Source organism: Canis lupus, chromosome 26 (genome assembly GCF_003254725.2).
Source record: "Canis lupus dingo isolate Sandy chromosome 26, ASM325472v2, whole genome shotgun sequence".
Lineage (NCBI taxonomy): Eukaryota > Metazoa > Chordata > Mammalia > Carnivora > Canidae > Canis > Canis lupus.
Genome location: NC_064268.1, coordinates 349,030 through 371,914, shown reverse-complemented (window position 1 = coordinate 371,914; position 22,885 = coordinate 349,030). Strand labels below are relative to the sequence as shown.

Sequence of the window (22,885 nt, the reverse complement as noted above, 5' to 3'; positions counted from 1 at the left end):
GCAGAGGGAGCAGCAGGCTCCATGAAGGGAGCCCGACGTGGGACTCGATTCCGGGACTCCAGGATCAGGCCCTGGGCAGAAGGCGGCGCTAAACCGCTGAGCCACCCAGGCTGCCCGATGAACCAGTTTTTATGTTTTCTTTAAGATTTTATTTATTTGAGAGAGAGAGTGAAAGAGAGAGCGGAGCGGAGGAGGGGTAGAGGCAGGGGGGGAAGCAAACACTCCCTCCACACCCACACCCCCAGCAGGGATTCCGGCACAGGGCTCCAATCCAGGACCCGGGATCATGACCTGAGCCACTCAGGTGCCCCGATGAATCAGTTTTTAAAAATAAAATATAGCAATTGCATTCGAAAGTGCTCACGGTCTGTCAGTGTCCTGGTCATTGATAGTGCAGGGAGAGGAGCTGCTGAAGGGCTTCCTCCTCTGGAGGGTCCACTCCCGTCTCTTCCAAATTCTGGGGCTTTCCCACACTTCCTCTTCTTCACCGCCTTTCAGGTGCTTCCTGGCACCTGCTGTCTTGCATTCTCTCAGGTTCAGTTTGGTTTCTGTTTCTGTGAGGCTTTAAAGGGGGAGCATGAGCGTGGGTCCTCCCTCAGTGCATGTCTGAGTTAGTTGTGGTCTTCTGACACTGGCCTCTAATTTAAATAAATTAAATAAAATATAAAACCTTATTTGAAGTTTTTATCAAAAAATGGGGAGGAACCAGCATTCCTGGGGAAATCACTATAAAGAACTGGCCATGTAGACTTCCATTCAAGTAGGGTTTTTACTTACAGACTATATTTATCATATATGTCACCTCTATTTCCTATGTCTTAACTTCCCATGAATGCTGCTGTTATCAACACATAACATTAAATCTTCAAGTTGCTGATCTTGGTCTCAAGTAAAAAGGCATCTTTATTAGCTAACTGGAGAACTGCGCTAGCTGGAAGCCTCCCTGAAGATTCTTCAGAAATGTTCAGGAGCCCATAAATGCTGTCAAGTGGACAGCTTCTTCCCAAGACCAATGGAACAGGGTCACCTCTGCAGCAGATGGTCAGGCTTCCTGTTTGTTTCATCCTCTCACCAGTTACAGTTTAGATTCCTCAGAGACACGAGTTACATTGTAAATACAGTACTCCATAGACTCTTTATCCTCAATAGTGTTCTTTGCCACTCAATCTTCGGGACCAGTCCACACCTGGGAACAATTTGCTGATGATATGACTAAAACTGACCATGAGGTTTGTAGTCACTTTCCACCTAATTTATGTTGGTACTAATTTCTTTTTATTTTAAATTTTTTTAATGTATTCATTCATGATAGACAGAGAGAAAGAGGCAGAGACATAGGCAGAGGGAGAAGCAGGCTCCATGCAGGGAGCCCGACTGGGAACTCTATCCGAGGATCACACCCTGGGGGGAAGGCGGCGCTAAACCACTGAGCCACCTGGGCTCCCCAATTGCTACTAATTTCTTGAGTTAAATTAGTTGATTACCTAAGTGAGTTGGATCAACTGCTAAGTATATTTTAAAAGACAAGCCTTTTTTTTAAGTAAGCAATTTATATTTTTCAAGGTTTTATTAAAATTCAGGTTAGATTACATTTAGCATAACAGTAGTTTCAGGTGTAGAATCTAGTGATTCATCACATATACAACATCCCATGCTCGTCACAAACACCCTGTTCATTTAAGTCGGCAATTCACTTACTACCCCAATATCAGGTTCTTCAGACTCTTCAGAATGGGGATAGGAACTTTCTCTTGAGTTATTCTGGGTAAAATTAGATCTTGGCTTACAACATTGCAATTGATGTGTAATGAAGTCTTAATGGTGTCTAAAGACTTTATTATGCTCATTAGGTTCATAGAGTCTTCAGTATGAATTCTCTGATGTTTAATATGGCTTGAGCAGTAAGTACACAACTTCCCACATTATGAATAGAGTTTATGTTTAACATAAATATCCTGGTGTTCAATAAGAGGTGAGTGACAATTAAAGGCCTGTGTATATTCATTGTATTTAGAGAGATCTTCTATCTAATAAGTTAGCTAATCTGATGTTCAGTTATGTCTATTCTGTATATGCAGGAATTATCTTCATAGAGTTTGATTCCAGCTTTAATTTTCTGAAATTGGGTTATAAATACCTAAAGTTCCTTTCAGATTTAAAATATACATAAGATTTTTCTCAAGTAAGAATTCTCAGATATAGACTAAGGTTTGTGTATTGGCCAAAAGAAGGCATTTTTTGGCTTGGTGCTGAAAGTTTGTCTTCTGATTTTTCTTCTCCATATACAGCTTTTAGATTCCTAATTCTCTCTGAAACAGGAACACTTTAGCTCATGGCTTAAAAGTTGTTCCATTATTTTGTGTGGGGATGAGTGATCTTTATAAAAATCCTACACTCAGTGTGAAACATGGAGGAACAAAAAACTACTTTGATTTACTACTACTTTGGAGGAAAGGAAATTCCATTTTGTTTTAAAGAATTATTTACTTTTAGTGCAAGCGAGAGAAAGCGCACAGGGGGAAGGGGCAAATGGAGAGTGTGTCCCAAGCTAACTGTGCACTCAGCATGGAGCCCAATGTGGGCCTGGACCCCACAATCCTGACCTCACGACCCTGAGACTTAGACCTGAACTGAAACCGAGAGTTGGACACTCAACTGACTGCATCACTCAAGCACTCCTGGAAGGAAGGGCATTTCTTTCTTTCTTTCTTTCTTTCTTTCTTTCTTTCTTTCTTTCTTTCTTTCTTTCTTTCTTTCTTTCTTTCTTTCTTTCTTTCTTTCTTTTTTTAAGATTTTACTTATTTATTCATGAGAGACACAGAGAGAGAGAGGCAGAGACACAGACAGAGGGAGAAGCAGGCTCCTCGTAGGGAGCCTGACGTGGGACTCAATCCCTGGACTCAGGATCACACCCTGAGCAGAAGGCAGATGCTCAACCACTGAGCCACCCAGGCATCCCAGGAAGGGAATTTCTATGCTAAAAATAGGATCATTAAACTTTAAATGATGTCAGTGAGATGTGAATGGCACAGATAGCTCTCAATAATGAATTTGCAGTCTAAAAATTGGATAGTGACCCTGAAAACTAGAAGATTTTTGTCTAGGAAAGTGAGAAAGGATAAGGGAAGGGGGTAAATCAGTGATTTCCACACTTTGGCAAGCAGCATATTTACCTAGCAAATTTATTAAAAATACAAATATCCAAGCTTCATCCTCTAGATAAGGAACACATGCCTTAACAACCTGGTTAAGTGATTTTGTTGAATCCTAAGCATTGAAAACTACTGGATAAGATAAAGGGGGAAAGTGTAGGAAAACATTATGAAATTAAGGGATTGGAGAAGTTGGGGATCCCTGGGTGGCTTAGCAGTTTAGCACCTGCCTTTGGTCCAGGTTGTGATCCTGGGCCTGCCTTCGGTCCAGGGAATGATCCTGGAGTCCCAGGATCAAGTCCCACATCGGGCTCCCGGCATGGAGCCTGCTTCTCCCTCTGCCTGTGTCTCTGCCTCTCTTTCTCTGTGTCTCTCATGAATAAATTAATAAAATCTTTAAAAAATTCAAACCTACATGGTCTAAGTTGTGACTATAAAAGAAAACTATAACACAGGCCTATTTACTAAATAGTTTATATGGAATTTTTTTTTAAAATATTTATTTATTTATTTGTTTATTTATTTATTCATGAGAGACACAGAGAGAGCAGGGAGGGGCAGAGACATAGGCAGAGGGAGAAGCAGGCCCTACACAGGGAGCTGGACGTGGGACTCGACCCTGGGTCTCCAGGATCACGCCCTGGGCTGAAGGCTGTGCTAAACCGCTGAGCCACCTGGGCTGCCCAGTTTATGTGGAATTTCAAGCTCAACTTTTCAAAATGATATAAAGACAAATTTTTCTAGCTAAAAAAAGATTTAGGTTACTATAACCCTATGCACGTGGTTGAACTCTGGGAATCATTTTTAGTATAAATACTACTTTTCACCACATTGCTTAAGTATATATAATTGACATGTAGTAAGTATAGGCAGTGATGCTATCCAGGGTGTGTCTGGAAAACAGTGGTTTTCCCTAGTTCTATTTAAAAACTGACTTTAGGGATCCCTGGGTGGCGCAGCGGTTTGGCGCCTGCCTTTGGCCCAGGGCGCGATCCTGGAGACCTGGGATCGCATCCCACGTCGGGCTCCCGGTGCGTGGAGCCTGCTTCTCCCTCTGCCTGTGTCTCTGCCTCTCTCTCTCTCTCTGTGTGTGTGACTATCATAAATAAATAAATAAAAATTAAAAAAAAAAATAAAAGCTGACTTTATAATAACATGTTGATTTTTCTGCAAATCTTTAAACTTCTCAAGCAGTCTTATCTAGATGGTTTTACTGCCTTTAGTGTGGTAGAGGGGCCCTGGCATGCAGTCTCCCTCAGGACAGAGCCTCTCATTTTTCCACATGCCAGTTGTGTTTCTAAGGGACCATAAATGAGTCCCTCGGATGAAATTGCCCTCAGCTGAAGGGAGCTGCCTCACCCAAAATTAGCCTCTTGGATTCAGCCCATACCCCAAAACTGGGCACTATAAGGGTACAAAGTCTCCACTTCTTTACCTCACTTTTGTTCATCTCTGAATGGCCAGTTTCAGAGATTTTGTGAGATGAGCTGAGGCCTGTATTGTAAAAGCATCACTGCTCATTTTCTTCTGTCCAGTCCTGCTGCCCTCACTCCCTCCCAGTGGTAATTCCTAAGGGAAATCCCTAATATCCCGCCTGCTTATAAAGTCTGTTTCCTGCAAAACTCAACCTACCGCATGTGTATACTTCTGGTTCCAGCTAGGTTATAAATCTGTTATAAAAATAATTTGTCTCATCTTTGCTAATTCCCTTAGTATTAAAGCCCTAGGCTTATATAGTAGATATCTACAAGAACATAGAAATAGGAAGGAAGATCAGGGAAGCTAAGACAGGAAAGAAACTATTATGAGAAAGACCATTCCAAAAAATAAAAAAATAAAAAAATAATTTAAAAAAAAGAAAAAAAAAGAAAAAGACCATTCCAAAAATGAAGAAAGAGTTTTTCTAGGCAAATTCCATATAAATTAATCAACCAATCCAATATGTAATGAGAGCCTACTGTTTCCAAATTTGGGAACAAAAATAGATATGAGCACTTTTAAGTAGAAAAAAAGGCAAATAGGAAAAAATGATATATGATGTAAAGGCTATAGGGATAATTTATATGGCTCAAATTACAAATCATACTTTGGAGGCTTTGAGACATGACCCGAGCACTGAAAACGTTACAATGCTTTCTCATGCTGTGACTTTCCTAATTAACAGGATTAATCCATTACTGGAGGAGTCAGTAATTCTAGAACTAGACCTGAGAAATTGTATTTTTGCCTTTTTTACATCCATTCCCTTTCTTTCAGTAATTTATCTCTATTTTTTAGGGAAACAACCCTTCTCTTGTGTTTAGTCTGTGTAGTTTCAGTGAAGCTTAGAACAATGAACTATTGGTTTTATCCAAGCCTGGATAATTAGTCATTTTGACTCTGTCAGGGATGGGTATCTGACCTTATGAAAGTCAATTGCTCCATATTTGCCAGAACTATTACAAAAGTATGTGTATTTCCCTCTGCTACTTCATGAGGAAAGCTTGACTGAAGATGAGGCTGACTGGGAAGAATAGAGAAAGGGAGACCATAGTCTATAGGTGATTGAAGTCCTGGATCCAGCCATTCTTGAAGCTTGACTTCTTCAGTTAGAAAAGGTAATACATTTCCTCTGTTAGTTTAAACTACTTTGAGCTATATTTCTGGCATCTGCAATCAAGAGTCTTAATACAAACTTAATGAATTATATATGGTATTTCCAGCATCAGTTCCCATACCCATACTGGAAAAAGGCAATCACATGTATGTATTTATCAATTGTTGCAACTCTGCTTTCTTTAATGCATGCAGATCTCCCAAGACTATCACAAATCTTCTGTGAACAGAATGTTGTCTTTTTTTTTTTTAATTTGTAACCTCTACACCCAGCTGGAACTCATGACCCCAACACAAAAAGTACAATGCTCTACCAACTGAGCCTGCCAGGCACCCTTCAGAATGTTATCTTTGTATTCAGTTCTAGCATATCTTACATACTGAAATGTCCTCACTGGTCTCCACTTGTCTGTATACTGTCATCTTACAGTATACAGATGTCTATTTCTCTCATGGACTTTTCCAGAATGTCTTTCTATTCTTTTATACCCAATTCCAACCCTAGATCCTAAAATAGTTTTTCCCTATTCCATAAAAATAGTTCTGCATCATTTTAGGCTAGTAGAAGCTTTTCACCATAATTCATTCTATCATAATTGTGAATAAGGAGACTTAGATTAGCAGGAGACTAAAGTTCCTAATATGGAAAGGTCTGGGAAGACTGTAGCATTGGGGACAATGCATTTACATTTATGTAAATAACATAAGATAGCAATCTGGATTGCCTAAGAAAGGTCTTTTTTTTTTTATTTTTTTTTTATTTTTAAGAAAGGTCTTAAGAGGTAAGTTTGCTTCAATCAGAGAAGTAGACAGAATATTTTTTGCAACTTGCCACAAATGTAATCCGCTTGGGAGTTTAATGAGACTATAACCAAGTGAGTAGGTCTAGATTCAGATAGGAAGGGGAGATTAAATTGGAGGTAAGTTGAATAAAGAAAACAGCTCAGGATTTGGATTTCCACCTATCTAGACTTTTTGATATGTTGCATTTTCATTCTAATTCAAAGTATTTTCTAATTTTCTTTGTGATTTTTTGAGCTAGGAGTTACTTGACTTAATCTGGGGATTCCCTACATTTTTCCTAGGTTTCCTAGGGTTCTTTTTTTTTTTTTTTTTTTAACTTAATTCCACTGTTGTCAGAAAACATACTTTGTATGATTTCAATCCTTGTTAATCTATTGAGGCTTGTTTTGTGGTGTGACACTATAGGACCTATCCTGGAGAATGTGCCTTGTGCACATAAAAATTACACATACTCAACGGTCATTAGATGTGTTTTTTTTTTTTTTTTTTTTTTTTTTTAAGATGTGTGTTAAATAAAAATTAAGCCAAGTAAATTTTAATCTCATTGACTTTATTAATCGATTAATGGATCAGGCAGCAACTGATCTAGCTGGAAAAGGAGAAGGGCTACAGAAAGGGAAGGGCTTTAAAAAGCATGACAAAGAAGTCATAAATAGAAAAAAGGGATTATTTTAGCTGAGGTCCCCCTTATTAGGGGAACAGAAGATATAGTAGGTAGATTCCCTCCTCTTCCTTAAGGGATGAAAAGGAAAGGGCCCTGTGACACATTATCCTATCGGTGCTGACCCGTGAAGATGACATTTCTGGGAAGTTGAGACTGCTAACATTAAGTTAGGTAAACTTCTGGGTTTACAGATCTAGGGCCTTCACCCATGTGCTTCCAATTTGGGCCTGTGGTTTTCACTTTAACTGTGTTCTCTAGATGTCAGTTACTTTGTGTCTTTTCAGTTCTTGCTAATTTTGTCTGGTTGTTTGCTTTTATCTTTAATATATCCTTTGCTTTCGTTGGCTTATTTTGCTGTTTCTTCACTAGGTTTTTGAGACTTTAACTTGCTGCTTTTTGGTGTTTATTGTTATAATTACTCAAGATTGTGAGATTTTTTTGTTATCCTCGCTTTGTTTCTCTCATAACTGCTTACAGTGTTATCTACACTTTTGTCCCTATTTCATTCAAATATTTGTTGAATAGAAAGCTTTTTGGAAAAAAAGATTTTTAGGCATAAAATCCTTTTGAAATTATGCTATTTATAGTTTTATTGCATTGTAATGAGAATTGTTTGACCTATCTTGGACTGGCCGTATATTCATGTCCACGATTGGTGTGCTTCTATTTCTTTCCATCTACTGCAGCATCTCCCAAGTGTGCAGGGCTCACTGTGGTGTTCCGTCTTGTTTGACCTCAGGCCTCAGGATGTCGGCCCTTGTGCTGAGGTTGGACCCAGGCAGGGCCGAGCGCCACAGGCCCACCTGGTCCCCTCTGCCAGCCCTGTCTGGGTCCCCAGAAGCTCTGCCCATCTCTGCACATCTGCCTCCTGCCGGAAGCCCGGCCTGTAAGCAAGGATCCTCCGCAGACGCTTCTGGGAGATGTAGTTTTCTTCGGTCGCCGTTGGGTCCACGGAATCCGCCATGACGTACTTCCGCTGCGCCGCGCCCGCGGCTGTAGTCAGGTACGTTCCTCCAGGGCTGTTTCCGTCTTGGGTTTGATCAGGAGCCGGCCCGCGGATTCCTGAGCTTCTGTGGCTCTGGATCCCAGGCGGCACAGATTTAGCCCCCTCCCGGCGCGTCCTGTTCAGAACAGGAGCTTGGCCGGCTGAGCCCCCACGGTAGGTCTGGGGCGTGGTCGCAGCCAGCCGGGACTCGAGGTCACCGGACAGCCTCGTCGCCGCGCCCGCTGTGGCGTGCTGCAAACTGGATTGTGCGGGAGGTCGCTCCTGGGTGGGCGCGGATGGGCGGCAGGGAGACCCTCACAGCTCGGTTCTCTGCCCCGCAGCCTGCACGGAACAGCGCGGGATGGCTGGCAGGTTCCGCAAGGCTTCGTGTTGGGTAAGTAGGGACCTCCTCGTCTTTAGAAGCTGCCTGGGCACTGAGGACGGTTACGTCCAGGGCCCGAACTGTCGCGTTCCCGCCCCCTGCCTTCCCCTGTCTCTGATGTCCGTGTTTCTGACACTTTGTCCTGGGTCCTCTCCCTCCGAGGTTCTGATCCGTTGCCCGTCGCGGCCCCTAACCTCTGAGGGTCGTGAGGGTCCTTGCTATGGAAGCCGGAAGGAGCCATGTTTGAGCCGGGGCGTGTAGGCCCCGGACCGTGCTATTGGCAGGGGGACCCTGTGGGGAACGCTGAACTTCCGACTACTGCACAGCGGGCGTTGCTTCCCCTGGGCACCCTAGGACAGCCTAGCCGCAGAGGTGTTGAGTATGTGCTGCGCCGCTGAGTCTGCAGCTCCAGGGGGAACTCTCTTCTGGAAATACACAGATGTTAGTAGAAGCTCAGGGTGTGATGGATCCTCCGATTTGTGGCAAAGACAAGGCAGATCGGGTGCAAGACAGGTGTGTGGAGAATGACTCTTCCCCTGCAAATGTGGGAGCCGTGACGGGAAATACCTCAGAAAAGTGTTTCTCTGGGACTTCGGTGTTTATGAGTCTTAAGGAATTTCTTGGTACCAAAGAGTGGGTTGGAAGCGTCACTTCTTGAGGGTGGTTGGCGTGCTGCAAACTGGATTGCATGAGGTGTTGGACAGTGGAATGTGAAGTGACTAGTGACAGCAGAGACCCCTTCTAGGTGGTATGACACTTCAGGTGTTACAGAAAGATGATGGGTGCCGGGAAGAAGGCCATTCACTGAGTGGCATGAGTGATACAATTGACCGAAATTAAGGATCTGTTTATTATTTTTTCTTTTTAAGTAATCTCTGTGCCCAACGTGGGACTTAAACTTACAACCCCGAGATCAAGAGTGGCATGCTTTACTGACTGGCCCACCTGGCACCCCAGGATATTTTTACTCTTTAACAATAACTATGGAAAATACAGTGAGACAAAACATTGTATTTACAGTAGCAATAAAGAAAAATAAGCAAACAGAATCACATGAAGAATAAGTAAGGAAGATCAAATGAAGGATTGAAAGGATTACCCCATTGAGTGGGTAATAATAGGCACCACTCTTAGCTAGGCACTTTGTGTGTACGGAGTTGTTAAGGGCCTCATGAGCCCATGAGGCCGGTAGGTCCCCACCTTACAGGTGAGGAAACTGGGAAGCCTGTCCATGGCCCCAAACTAGTAAAGGATCCAAGGAGACTGGGTTTGCAGAGCTAGGACTCAAGGCACTATCTTCAGACTTTGTGCCTCTTACATTTTAATGTGAACAGTTTCTCTTGTGCTTGAGTGCACATATTAATTTAACAAACGGTTACTGATTATTACACCAGGTAATTTCTAGGGCATGTAGGGATGAACAAGATTGACAGGATCCATGACCCTGTGCAGGGTATGGGAGATGATTAAACAAAATCACAAAAGATGTGAATGTTACACAAGTGAAAGAGAGCAGCTAAGCTGAAAGAAAGCAGCTAAACGGCTACTTTAGATTGGCACCCCTTTGCAAGGCAACATTTAAGTAGCATTTGATGGACAACTAGATGACTGTGGGATGGTGGGGGTAGCAGGGGAGGAAGCATTCCAGACGTTTATTTCTAGGGTTGCACTCCAAGCAAATTGGCAGCTGCCTCTGGTGGAAAGAAAGCCTGTGGGTGGAGTGGAAAGGGATGGCTGTCCAATTTTCCCAGCACCATTTACTGAAGAGACTGTCCTTTTTCCAGTGGATAGTCTTTCCTGCTTTGTCAAATAGTAGTTGACCATAGAATTGAGGGGCCATTTCTGGGTTCTCTATTCTGTTCCATTGATCTCTGTGTCTGTGTTTGTGCCAGTAACACACTGTCTTGATCATAGCTTTGTAGTACAACTTGAAATTCGGCATGTGATGACCCTGGCTCTGGTTTTCTTTTTCAATATTCCCCTGGCTGTTTGGGGTCTTTTCTGATTCCACACAAATCTTAAGATTATTTGTAACTCTCTGAAGATAGTCCATGGTAATTTTTTTTTAAGTATTTCTTTATTCACGAGAGACACAGAGGCAGAGACATAGGCAGAGGGAGAAGCAGGCTCCACGCAGGGAGGTCTTTGTCTGGCTTTGGAATTAAGGTGATGCTGGCCTTATAAAACGAGTTTGGAAGTATTCCGTCCCTTTCTATCCTTTGGAACAGCTTTAGTAGAATAATAGGTATTGTTTCTTTTTTAAATGTTTGATAGAATTCCCTGGGAAGTCATCTGGCCCTAGACTTTTGGGAGGTTTTTGATGCCCACTTCAGTTTCTTCCCCAGTTATTGGCCTGTTCAGGTTTTCTATTTATTCCTGTTCCAGTTTTGGTAATTTGTGGTGTTCCAGAAATGCATCCATTTTCTTGATTGCCTAATTTATTGGCATATAACTGCTCATAAGTTTTTAAAGTATTTTCTTGGTATTGGTTTTGGTCTCTCGTCTTTCATTCATGATTTTATTAATTTGAGTCTTTTTTTCTTTTTAATAAGGCTGGCTAATGGTTTATCTATCTTACTAATTCTCTCAAAGAACCAACTCCTGGTTTTGTTGATGTGTTCTGCAGTTCTTCTGGTCTCTGTTTCATTGGGTTCTGCTCAAATCTTTATTATCTCTCTTCTTCTGCTTGGTGTAGGTTTTATTTGCTGTTCTTTCTACAGTTACTTTAGGTGTGAGGTTAGCTTGTGTATTTGAGTTTTTTCCAATTTTTTTGAGGGATGCTTGTGATGTATTTCCCTCTTAGGACTGCTTTTGCTGTATCCCAGAGATTTTGAACAGTTATAGCTACATTTTCATTAGTTTCTGTGAATCTTTTCTTTTAAAGATATTATTTATTTGTTCATGAGAGACACAGAGAGGGGGGGTTGGGCAGAGACATGGGCAGAGGGAGAAGCAGGCTCCATGCAAGGAGCCTGAAGCGGGACTCAATCCCAGGACCCCAGATCACACCCTGGGCTGAAGGCAGGTGCTAAACCGCTAAGCCACCCAGGGATCCCCATCCATGAATCTTTTTAATTCTTCTCTAATTTCCTGGTTGACCCATTCATCTTTTAGTAGGATGCTCTTTAACCTCCATGTGTTTGAGTTTCTTTCAAATTTCTTCTTATGACTGAGTTCAAGTTTCAAAGCATTGTGGTCTGAAAATATGCAGGGGGCAATCCCAATCTTTTGGCATTGGTTGATACATGATTTCTGACCCAGTATGTGGTCTATTTTGGAGAAAGTTCCATGTGCTCTGGAGAAAAATGTGTATTCATTTGCATTCAGATGGGAAGTTCTGTATAGATCTGTGAAATCCATCTGGTCCAGTGTAACATTTAAGGGCCTTGTTTCTTTGGTGATGTTGTGCTTAGAATATCTGTCATTTGCAGAAAGTGCCATGTTGAAGTCTACTACTATTAGCATATTATGATCTAGTATGTCTTTACTTTAGTTATTAATTGATATACTTGGCAGCTCCCACATTAGGGTCATAAATATTCATGAATGTTAGCTCTATCTCCTGGATCTGAATGCCTGTTTCTCTCCACAAATTAGGGGAGTTCTCAGCTTTGATTTGTTTAAATATGCTGTCTGGCCCTCTGGCCCTCTCTTGGAACCCCAGTTATACATAGATTCTTCCTTCTGAGGCTGTCATTTATTTCCCTTAACCTTTTCTCATGGTCTTTTAATTGTTTTTCTCTTTTTTCCTCATCTTCCTTCCTTGCCATCAACTTGTCTTCTATGTCGGTCACTCTTCCACCTCACTAATCCTCATTTTTAGGACATCAAGTTTGGATTGCATCTCATTTAATCGATTTTTAATTTCAGCCTGATTAGATCTAAATTCTGCAGTCATGAAGTCTTTTGAATCTTTTATGCTTTTTTCCAGAGCCACTGGAATTGTGCTTCTTTTTTTTTTTTTTTTAGATTTTTATTTATTTATTCATAGAGACAGAGAGAGACAGGCAGGGACACAGGCAGAGGGAGAAGTGGGCTCCATGCAGGGAGCCCCATGTGGGGCTTGATCCAAGTCTCCAGGATCATGCCCCGGGCTGCAGGTGGCGCTAAACCACAGCACCACTGAGGCTGCCCTATAATTGTGCTTCTGAATTGGCTTTCTGACATCGCATTGTAATACATATTCTTTAACTCTGTGGCAGAGAATACTGTTTCTGATTCTTTCTTTTGTGGTGAGTTCTTTCTAGTCATTTTCTTCAGTGCAGAGTGGCTGTATGAGCGGGCTGAGTCAAGAATATCAACCAGAACCTAAGTAAATTTCACCCTAGATGATTCTGCTGAGGTCAGAGACCAGAAAATGAAAACAAAGATCAGAATGAAGTAAAAGAAAAGGACCACTAAAGTGAAAAACAAATTTTAAACCAAAGTTGTAAAAAAATTAAAGGCCAAGGATCCCAAGGAAGCAGAAAAGAAAAGAGAAAAAAAAGAAAAAAGAAAAAGAAGAAAAAAAAGGTGGGGGGGACTTGGAGATGGTGGTGGTGACAAAGTGGAGGGAGATTATAGTCTACCTGAGGGGGTTCTAGAGGGTGGTCCTCTTGGTTCTGAGTCTATTAAGTTCTGTACGTTAGAACATGCTCAGTCCCACATTTATATAAACCAGAATTACTTGTAGAGAGCCCCAACATTGACCACCAAATCATAAATGAGATAAAAGAGGGGGGCAGAATGGGAATGAAGAGAGAATATAGTCTCACAGAATGAACCAGCACGGTATACCACTTGGTTTTGGGTGCATGCTGGTCATGTTTTAGAAGGTATGAACTTCTGCCATTGAAGAACAAAATGAGGCAGAGAAACAGAAAACAGAAAACAAAGCAAAAAAACATATCTTGTATATCTCCCAAATTTAATTGAGTATGTTGAAGGGAATCTAGAAGTGGAAAATATATCTAAGGCCTGTAATTGTAGAAATATGAAAGTCAAAAAGGAAGAAACTTAAGAATGAAGAAGTGGTAAAATATTGTAGTTAAGGTTAGAAAAAAATATTGGAAATTTTTAGTCTGATATAAAAATGAGTTAAAACAAAACAAAACAAAAACAAGGGCAGCCCAGGTGGCTCAGCAGTTTAGCACCGCCTTTGGCCCAGGCATGATCCTGGAGAGCCAGGATTGAGTCCCACGTTGGGCTCCCTGCATGGAGCCTGCTTTTCCCTCTCTCTCTCTCTCTCTCTCACTATCTCATTAATAAATAAAATCTTTAAAAAACAAAAAACGATTTGTACTGGAAAGGGGAATAAAAAGGGGGGTACTCTCTAGTTCTATATACTATAAATCCGTCTGTTTTCCCTGGAGCTTTCCAGCACTGCTTGGTGAAGAGCTTGCTCTTCCCCTCTCCTTCCACCTGGTCTTCTGAGGAGGGGTCTGCTGTGCTGATTCCCAGATGTGTGTACCTGGGGGAGCTTCCCTGCTCCCTGCCAGTTGCAGGGCTCAGTGGGAGCTATTTACCCCGGGAGGCCTCCATTCCCTGGCGGCCCCGCCCCTCCCAAGCACGAGGTGAAACTAGGAGGAACAGCAACAACAGTGATGACCAGGTCTCCACCTCTGGAATCAGCTCCCCAATAGTAATGAATGCAGTCTTCTAGTCCGCAGTGGCCTGGATGCTCCTGGGGCGGCGCAAGGGCTCTGATCTGCACAGCTTGGGGGCGCCTGGGGGGCAGGAGAGTCCTCGCTGTCCTGTGCCCTCCCCGCCACCACCTGTCCCGGGGGGAGTGTAGGATCGTGGGCTGTGTCTGCTTGGCGCCCTGTGATCAGGGGCCCTGTGTTGCTGGAACCATGCACCCAGTGTCCGAGGCTTCTGAAAGCAGCAGGGTGTAGAAGTTTGGAATCACCGACCTAACCGACTGGCTTCTTTCTCCCAGATGCCCTGGCAAGCATTGGTGGTTCAGTGGTAGAATTCTTGCATGCCAGATGCCCTGCCAGATTTGCACTCCAGCTCTTTACTGAGATCGGTCCACAGTTTGTGTTGTGCTTTCCCCCCAGGGGGCACTTCCTCTATTAGTGACTCCGGGAAACTGGAGGCTTCACTGCCCCTCCCGCAATTCTGCCCGATTTCCCTGCTAAGCGCTTTTCTGTCCGGGAAAAATCTGGTGCAGATTTTTAAAGTTCCCGCTTCTCTGGGGCTGAGCTTTCCTGTCCCGAAGGCTTTCACCCAGCTCCTCGTGGCCACCACTTGGTTCTTTTTAATTTTTTTTCCACCTTCCTACCTTGCTAGAACCGAAAACCCTTCTCTGTAGCGTTCTGGCTGTTCTCTCTTTAAATCTCAGGTGGAATTTATAGCTGTCCAGGATGATTTGAAAGTTATGTAGGTAAGTTGGTGGGGCCAAGTGAATTGAGGAACCTACTCCTCTGCCATCTTGCCGCATCTCCCTTATTTATTTATTCATGAGAGACACAGAGAGACAGAGACAGACATAGAGCCCGAAGCAGGCTCCCTACCGGGATGCGGAGCTTGATGCTCCATCCCAGGACCCCCCGGATCATAACCTGAGCTGAAGGCAGATGCTCAACCACTGAGCCACCCAGGTGCCCCTCCCTTACATTTATTTTAAAATTCTCTGTGGCATTACATATAGATTATCATTTCCTTTTGTAAGAGCTCCATCTTACTATGCTGCAGTGGGAATGGGCCATGTATTATTTATTTATTTATTTTTTTAATTTTTATTTATTTTTGATAGTCACACAGAGAGAGAGAGAGAGAGAGGCAGAGACATAGGCAGAGGGAGAAGCAGGCTCCATGCACCAGGAGCCCGATATGGGATTCGATCCCGGGTCTCCAGGATTGCGCCCTGGGCCAAAGGCAGGCGCTAAACCGCTGCGCCACCCAGGGATCCCTGGGCCATGTATTATTGAGCTCTTTCTCCACTGATGGGGATTTAAGTCTCCCCATGCCTAACAGCTGATAACACCTAGGGCTTTCTATTTGCTGCTCTCAGGCCTCTCAGCTTTTGATCTGCTGAAATTTCATATTCTTTTGATACACAAATATATTTAATTTTTTTTAAGTTACTGATTAAAATTACTTATGAATTTTATAGGTGATGGGGTGGAATTTTAGGTGTGCTTAATTCAGCATTTGAAAAGTTTTGTTATGTATCATACTGTATGTAATTATATAGTTTGCATCATACTGTATGTAATTATATAGTTTGAACAACGTCTCTATAGGAAGAATGTACCATAATCATCTTTAGCTATTCTCTTATTGGTGGAAATTCAGGTTGTTGAGCTAGTCACTTTTACAAATTTTGAAACAGTGAACAACTCTGCACGCCTATGGATATTCTTATCTTGTTGATTTTTGGTGATATATTTAGTACTTTTTTACATTCTCTTAGAACAAAGTTCAATCTTATAATTACCTTCCTGCCCTAATCCCTTTTCTTTGTCAGAGATAATCAATTTGGCATATGTTCTTCTAGATCTTTTTATGTACATTTGTCTACAGTCATTTATATCCTTAAAATGTTTGGTTTATTTGTCTGGGTAATCACATATATAGATTTCACACTATGTGACATTTCTGTTTTTCCCATATGCCAAAAACATATTTGTAGTTGTATCTGTGATAGTTTTATACATATATATCCATTTGTGGCTTTTTTGACTTTTTAAAAATTTAATTGAGTTCTAAATTACAATAAAATGCATCAATCTTAAGGAGACTATTTATATTCTTTTAGGTTTCTGGAACCAATTCCAACGAGAGGGGTGGAGGTGCAGTTCCCCTACACACAACACAAAGGAGAGAATTAAGCTGAGCATTCACCTTAATTCTCCAAACTGGTAGTATACACTGAACTGTCCACCTAGAGATGGGGGACACTTTCCTGGAAACCAGCTGCACTTTGGTAGGCTGTCAAAGGGCTTTCAAGAAGTCGCCTCATTAACATAACAAAAGATACCTTGCTCACACTCATTAGAGGAAATTTCAGGGATTTTTAGGAAGTCTGAGCCAGGAAACAAACCATGGATGAAGACCAAATACATATGAGAACTATGTTTTGGACATCTGAATGACTGAATAGTCTTATAAGTCACAGAATTAGAGAATGCACTGAAGACAAATCAAAATCAAACTAAAGAATTCCGGAGCTCTAGAAGGTTCCATGTTCTCCCAATGGCCACTGTCATCCCCTCCCCCCTCCCCCCAGGGGTCACTGCTTTGTTTTATTGGTTTTATTTCTGTTAACATCTAACACCATAAATTTTGTTGTTTGTTTTTTTTTTTAAACTTAATATAATTGGAATTGTATAGTAAAGTGTCTGGCTTTTCTCAACATGGTTTGTCAGTGACCCCCAAGTTGTATGATACAGTGTTGTATGACTGTTAGTTTATCTGCTGTATTCGTAGACATGGGCAGCAGCAACATTTGGGCCGTGTCCAGTTAATGGCTATTTGAATAACATTGTTATAAACATTTTTGTACACGTCTTTTGAGGGATACCAGTTCTCATTTCTTTTAGGCTTATCCCAGATTTCTCAGCCTTGACACTGTTGACATTTAGGGTAGAATTACTCTTCATTGTGAAGGACTGTCCCATGCAATATAGGATGTTGAGCAGCATCCAGATTTGGCCTTGGCCTCTCCCTGTGTAGCTACCAGCAGCACTAGCCCCATATGACAATCTCAGGTGTCTCTAGACAGTGCCAGACATCCCCTGGGGGTGCAGAATCTTGCTCATGGTTGACAGCCAGCTGGCATGTATGTAGGAGTGATAATGTTTGGTCATCGAGTGTATGTATATTTAAGTTTAGTATATACTACCAGTTTAGAGATTTGGCAAAACCACTTTATGTTCCCATGGCCAATATGTGAGTTCCACATGGTCTGCATCCAGGCCAACAGTTGTTTGTCACATTTGCTTTTTGGCATCTCCTCACTTGTTTTTTGTTTTGTTTTGTTTTTTAAGATTTTATTTATTTTATTTATTTCATGAGAGAGAGAGAGAGAGAGGCAGAGACACAGACAGGGAGAGAGAGAGGCAGAGACACAGACAGAGGGGGAGAGAGAGAGAGAGAGAGAGAGAGAGAGAGGCAGAGACACAGACAGAGGGAGAAGCAGGCCCCATGCAGAGAGCCCGAAGTGGGACTCAATCCCAGGTCTCCAGGATCACGCCCTGGGCTGAAGGCAGCGCTAAACCGCTGAACCACCCAGACTGCCCACATCTCCTCACTTGTAATGAAATCTCAAGTCCTTACCACCCCATGCCCACCCACAGTGGCTCTCCATCATCTGCGGCTCTGCAGCACTAGCTCCAGGTTCAGAGTCTATGTTGAAGTGAACCCTGGCTGGCCTCAGTAATGGGCCCCTTAGTTTCTTGAAAGAAGACTAGGAATTTACCTATTTTGGCTTTTTTTTTTTTTTTAATGGTGCCAGGCTCTCACTCCATTTGAGACTCAAGATGGGTTGAGCAGCTGCCAAGATGAGAGTTCACAGGGTCAGACCTTCCCATGTGTTTACAATTATTCTTTTCATCTCTGGGCAAAATATATCCTGGATAATTTTTTTTAATGCAAGACTTACAACACCTGTTTCATCTTCATGTATAGATGCCTGTTTCCCTCTACAAGACTGGAAGCTCTTTTTTTTTTTTTTTTTTAAAGGCAGCCAATTCTTTTTTTTTTTTTTTTTTTTTTTTTATTTATGATAGTCACACAGAGAAAGAGAGGGAGAGGCAGAGACACAGGCAGAGGGAGAAGCAGGCTCCATGCACCGGGAGCCCGACGTGGGATTCGATCCCGGGTCTCCAGGATCGCACCCTGAGCCAAAGGCAGGCGCCAAACCGCTGCGCCACCCAGGGATCCCCAGACTGGAAGCTTCTTGAGGGCAGAAGTTGGTTGTGTTCATCCTGAAGTTTTCAGGACCAAAACCAGTATCTGGCACATGGAAACGCAAAAGTTTTTTGGTTTTGTTTTTTAAAGATTTTTTATTTATTCACTTGAGAGAGAGCATACAAGTGAGAGAATGAGCAGGGGGAGCGGCAGAGAACAGGAGAAGCAGACTCCCCACTGAGCAGGGAGCCCAACATGGGGTTTGATCCTAGGACCCTGGGATTATGACTTGAACTGAACCAGACGATTCACTGACTGAGCCACCCAGGCACCACTGTTTTTGTTCTGTTTTATTCTGAAAGTCCGTGCTGACCTGGACACAGGAGGCAGTCCATGGAGGAACATTTTTCCTTTACCAGTTCCTGTACATCTGTTCCACGTCACCTAATGTAATAGCATCCGATTGAATGGGATGTATATTATTACAGGGATTATTGTCATTCAAGGATATATCTATGGAGTTCACCTGGGAAGAGTGGCAGTTGCTGGATTCTGCACAGAAGTACCTGTACAGGGATGTGATCCTGGAGAATTATAGCCACCTGGTGTCTCTGGGTAAGTGCCACTTCTCTGTTGATCTCAGGTTGTGATTTATAAATCACCATCCCTTTTTCTTTTGTTTATCTACCATGAATTCTCTAAAAAAATATATATTTTTTAAGATTTTATTTATTTATTCATGAGAGACACAGAGAAAGAGACGCAGAGACACAGGCAGAGGGAAGAGCAGGCTCCGTGAAGGGAGCCCAAAACAGGACTCCATCTCAGGTCTCCAGGGTCACACCCTGGACTGAAGGTGGCGCTAAACCACTGAGCCACCGATGCTGCGCCCTCCAAAGTTTTTAATGGTTATGGGCTTGAACCTTAGAGATCAAAGTTCATGGTCCCTATTTGGCCCTCATCCCCTAACTATAATCCTCCCCCAAGTGCAAGTGAGCAGTTAGGTTTTGTAGGTCTGGACCCCTTAGTCCCTAGCAGCGTGGCCCACATCCTTTGTGATTTTCCACTAACAGGGTATCATGGTACCAAACCTGATTTAATCTTCAAGTTGGAGCAAGGAGAGGAGCCGTGGATGATAAATGCCAAAGTTTCCCGCCAGAGCTATCCAGGTGGGTGAGCAGGAAGATGGGGGTGTCGGAATGAGCCAGGGCTGGCCGTGGGGCAGTGGTGTGTGAAAACTCTACACTGGAGCCCTTGAACTATTGGGCGACTCGGGAGGAACTTATAAGCTAGCTCCTTGGGGAAGGACCATCTCTCTGCCCATGTTTGGGCTTTCTTCTCATGGGTCTGAGGGACTCTGCTTAGATGCTGCTTTCGGGGTTATTTTCCCTCCTTCCTGTGGTCATGGACCACCTCAGCCGTTCCATCCTCCAGAGAGATCTTCTCTCCTATCCCTTTGCGTGACTCACGCCCTCTACTTCCCATATGTGGACTTTCTCTCTTGCTTTCCACAGATAATCCCTCAGTCAGTCCTTTGCTCAACATCACTTTTAGAGATTACATTGCTTTCTTTTCTCTCCTTTTAAAATTAGCTTTTACTTTCTTGGGCACTTTCCTTAAATGGAATCTGAAACCAGCCCAGTCTCACCTGTGTCATGAAGTGATTTTTATCACCTTATATTTCCTGGCTCCTCTTACTCTTTCCTTTGGAGTCATCCAGAGGGGTCTATTTCCCAAATCTACCTGTTTTCTCGCCAGTACTGTAACAGCTGAAGGGCTTTTCCACTTGGGAGATTTCAGCTTTTTTTCTCCCATGTTGTAACATCCCATGGGTATCCTCATCCTCTTTTCTTCTGCACTCCTGTCCCTCAGGTTAAATGCATGTAAAAGATCCCCAGGCTTCCTCAGTAGCAGAAATGTGAAGGAAGTGTTCGTCTCTGGCTTCCTCACTTTCCTTATTATTGCTGTTGCACTTGTAGTACTATCCTGGGCTCCCAGGCTCACCTCCGTTGCTAATCTTAGTGCTGCTTCTGTTTTGGCCAGTATTTTATCCTTTGGCAGTGTCTTCATAGCTCCTGACCCCTCACTCAGTTCCCAGACTAGATCAGTGTTCTCTCAGGCATGGGTAGCTCAAATTCTTAGCCATAATTGAGAACTCTAGTCTTCTCCTTAGCTATTCCTGCTGGATTTGTTTTTATATGCATCCTGTCACTTTCCAGAGGGGTGGATGAAGGTAGCAGTCATCAGTTATACACTGTCCTCTTTGAGAAAAAAAATCAAAGACTTCTTGCCCTAGCACTGGCACACTTTTCCTTCTCATTCCAGTCTTTTTTTTCTCTTTGTCCTACATGGCCACAGATGGCTTGAGGAGAATGGCCCCTGTTAGTTGGTGCAGATTTGGTCATATTTGGGGCTAAAGAATCATAGGCTGTTATCAGATCAGGCTTAAGTTCCCTTCAAAACTCAACAAGAAAACAAAAACAAAAATAAAACAACAAGCAGGACATGTGGGTGGCTCAGTTCAGCATCTGCCTTTGGCTCAGGTGCTCTTTCACTATCTTGGTCTCTGCCTCTATCTCTCTTTCAAATACATATATATATGTGTGTGTGTGTAAAATTTTCAAACAAACAAACAAAAGACATCTAACAAGCTTCCAGTAAGTCTTCTTTTTTTCTAATTCTTTTAAGCCAATACCGGCAACCAACAGTTATCTGGACATGTCTTCAAGCCTGAGAAGTCCTTTTCTAGCCACTGGTCTTGGTGTTCCCACCCCTTTCCTGGAGTTTAGTGGCCCCCGCTTTGAGGCACAAACCATAAGGTGAATTGTTCCTACATAAGTGGTTAGAAAGGGTTTATCAGGAGGATCCTGAGGAAGAGGAGATCTCCTGGCAGCCCCCCAGGACAGCTGTGGTGACATGCCAGGGCTGTGCCCCTGATGAGTGCTCCTTTCCTGCTGCCCTGTGGGTATCACACTCAACATCATGGTCCTGTTGAGCCTTGTTGTCCAGTCTCAGTGTCATCTGCTCACCTTCCTTGGAAAGTCTCATCCTTCATAGCGTTTAAGACTCTTTACGTAAAAAAAAACAAAAACAAAAACAAACAAAACAAAAGACTCTTTACGTGTTGTTGACGCCAGCTTTTTCCTAAGCACTAAACGTCAGTCTGTCTGCCTCTCCATTTGGATTTTTAGCTGAGATCTCAAGTGTAATCAGATCCAAAACAAAGTCCTTCATTTTTCTTCCAAACATTCTCTTACTCAGAGAGCAGCACCCCTGTTTCACAAGCCTAAAATCTAGAGTTCTTAAAGCATCCCCATCTCTCGCCTTCTTCATCCAGTCCTTTGGTAGATTTTCTTGGTTCTTTTCAGATACACTCTGATGTCTTCCTGCACTACTACAAGGGCTTTCTCATTTGTCTTTTAGCCCTTTTCTTACTCATTTCTTACAAAACAGCCAAACATCTTTTAAAAGTACAACACAAATCAAGATGTCCTCTAATTGAAACCCCTTGGTTAAGATGAGAACTTTTTGCTGCCTATTTGGTTCCTGCCTCACTCTGTTCACTCAGTGGGTTTTAGCGTTAGCCTTTTTTCAAAATATTTCTTTTTTCTTTCTTTCTTTTTTATTTTGGGCTCCACACCCAATGTGGGGCTCTTGATCCTGAGATCAAGAGTCACAGGCTCCACCAATTGAGCCTACCAGACTTCTTATTTCTTTTTTTAAAAGTGTTTGTTTGTTTGTTTATTTGAGAGAGGGAGAGAAAGAGATAGCGACAGAGCTAGGAAGAGGGAGCATGAGGGGGGAGGAGAGAAGTAGGCTCCCCACGGAGCAGTTGGGGCTTGATCTCAGGACACCATGATCATAACCTAAGCTGATGGCAGATACCCAACTGACTGAGCCACCTAGGCACCCCTCATGTTTTCTATTACTTAACTGTGGCAAGCAGGTGTTCCCTTCTCAAGAACTTTGTATGTGTTTTTCCATCTGTTTGGAATGTCTTGCCCTTAATTTTCCTATGGCTAACACAGTCTTACTTTCAATGTCTCATTGTACCTATCTGAATGTTATACTCTGGTTATTCTGTATATTCAAAATTCATTTTTTGAGTAAACACCTATAATAATAACATTCAGATATAAGATAAATGGCATTGGCTCCTAATTGCAGGCTAAGCTTTTTGAGCCTCTTGTTTTCTTTTCTTTTCTTTCTTTCTTTCTTTCTTTCTTTTTCTTTCTTTTTTTTTCTGATAGAGAGCAGGAGCACAGCATAGGAGAGTGGCAATGGGGCAGGGTGGGGGAGGGGCAAAGGGAGAGAGAGAATCTCAAACAGGCTCCCCACTGACCACAAGCCATCAGACACAGGGCTCGATGTCACAACCCTGAGATCATGACCTGAGCTGAAACCAAGAGTTAGTCACTCAACCCACTGAGCCACCCAGGTACCTCTAAGCCTGTCTTTTAAAAACCATT

At 42.7% G+C, this 22,885-nt stretch overlaps 1 protein-coding gene and 1 non-coding gene across 7 annotated transcripts in view; both read left to right on the top strand.

The window, feature by feature from the left end:
* The first annotated feature begins 342 nt into the window (after nt 1-342).
* LOC112677060 (small nucleolar RNA SNORA71) lies at nt 343-473 on the top strand. Its single transcript, XR_003146829.1, has one exon. It is a non-coding gene; the product is annotated as a small nucleolar RNA SNORA71 (small nucleolar RNA).
* Nucleotides 474-7,954: 7,481 nt separating this feature from the next.
* Nucleotides 7,955-22,885, top strand: part of LOC112676369 (zinc finger protein 84) — a 56,904-nt gene continuing 41,973 nt past the window's right edge. Inside the window, exons 1-4 of one of the 6 annotated variants that reach the window (XM_025473424.3) lie at nt 7,955-8,218; nt 8,542-8,594; nt 18,923-19,031; nt 19,490-19,585. In XM_025473424.3, the coding sequence (XP_025329209.1) occupies nt 8,562-8,594; nt 18,923-19,031; nt 19,490-19,585 (238 nt within the window). In that variant the 5' untranslated portion in view covers nt 7,955-8,218; nt 8,542-8,561. Of the gene's footprint in view, nt 8,375-8,418; nt 8,595-18,904; nt 19,032-19,489; nt 19,586-22,885 lie in introns of those variants that run through there. The other 5 variants (XM_025473422.3, XM_025473420.3, XM_035706571.2 and 2 more) reach the window with 5 other exon arrangements.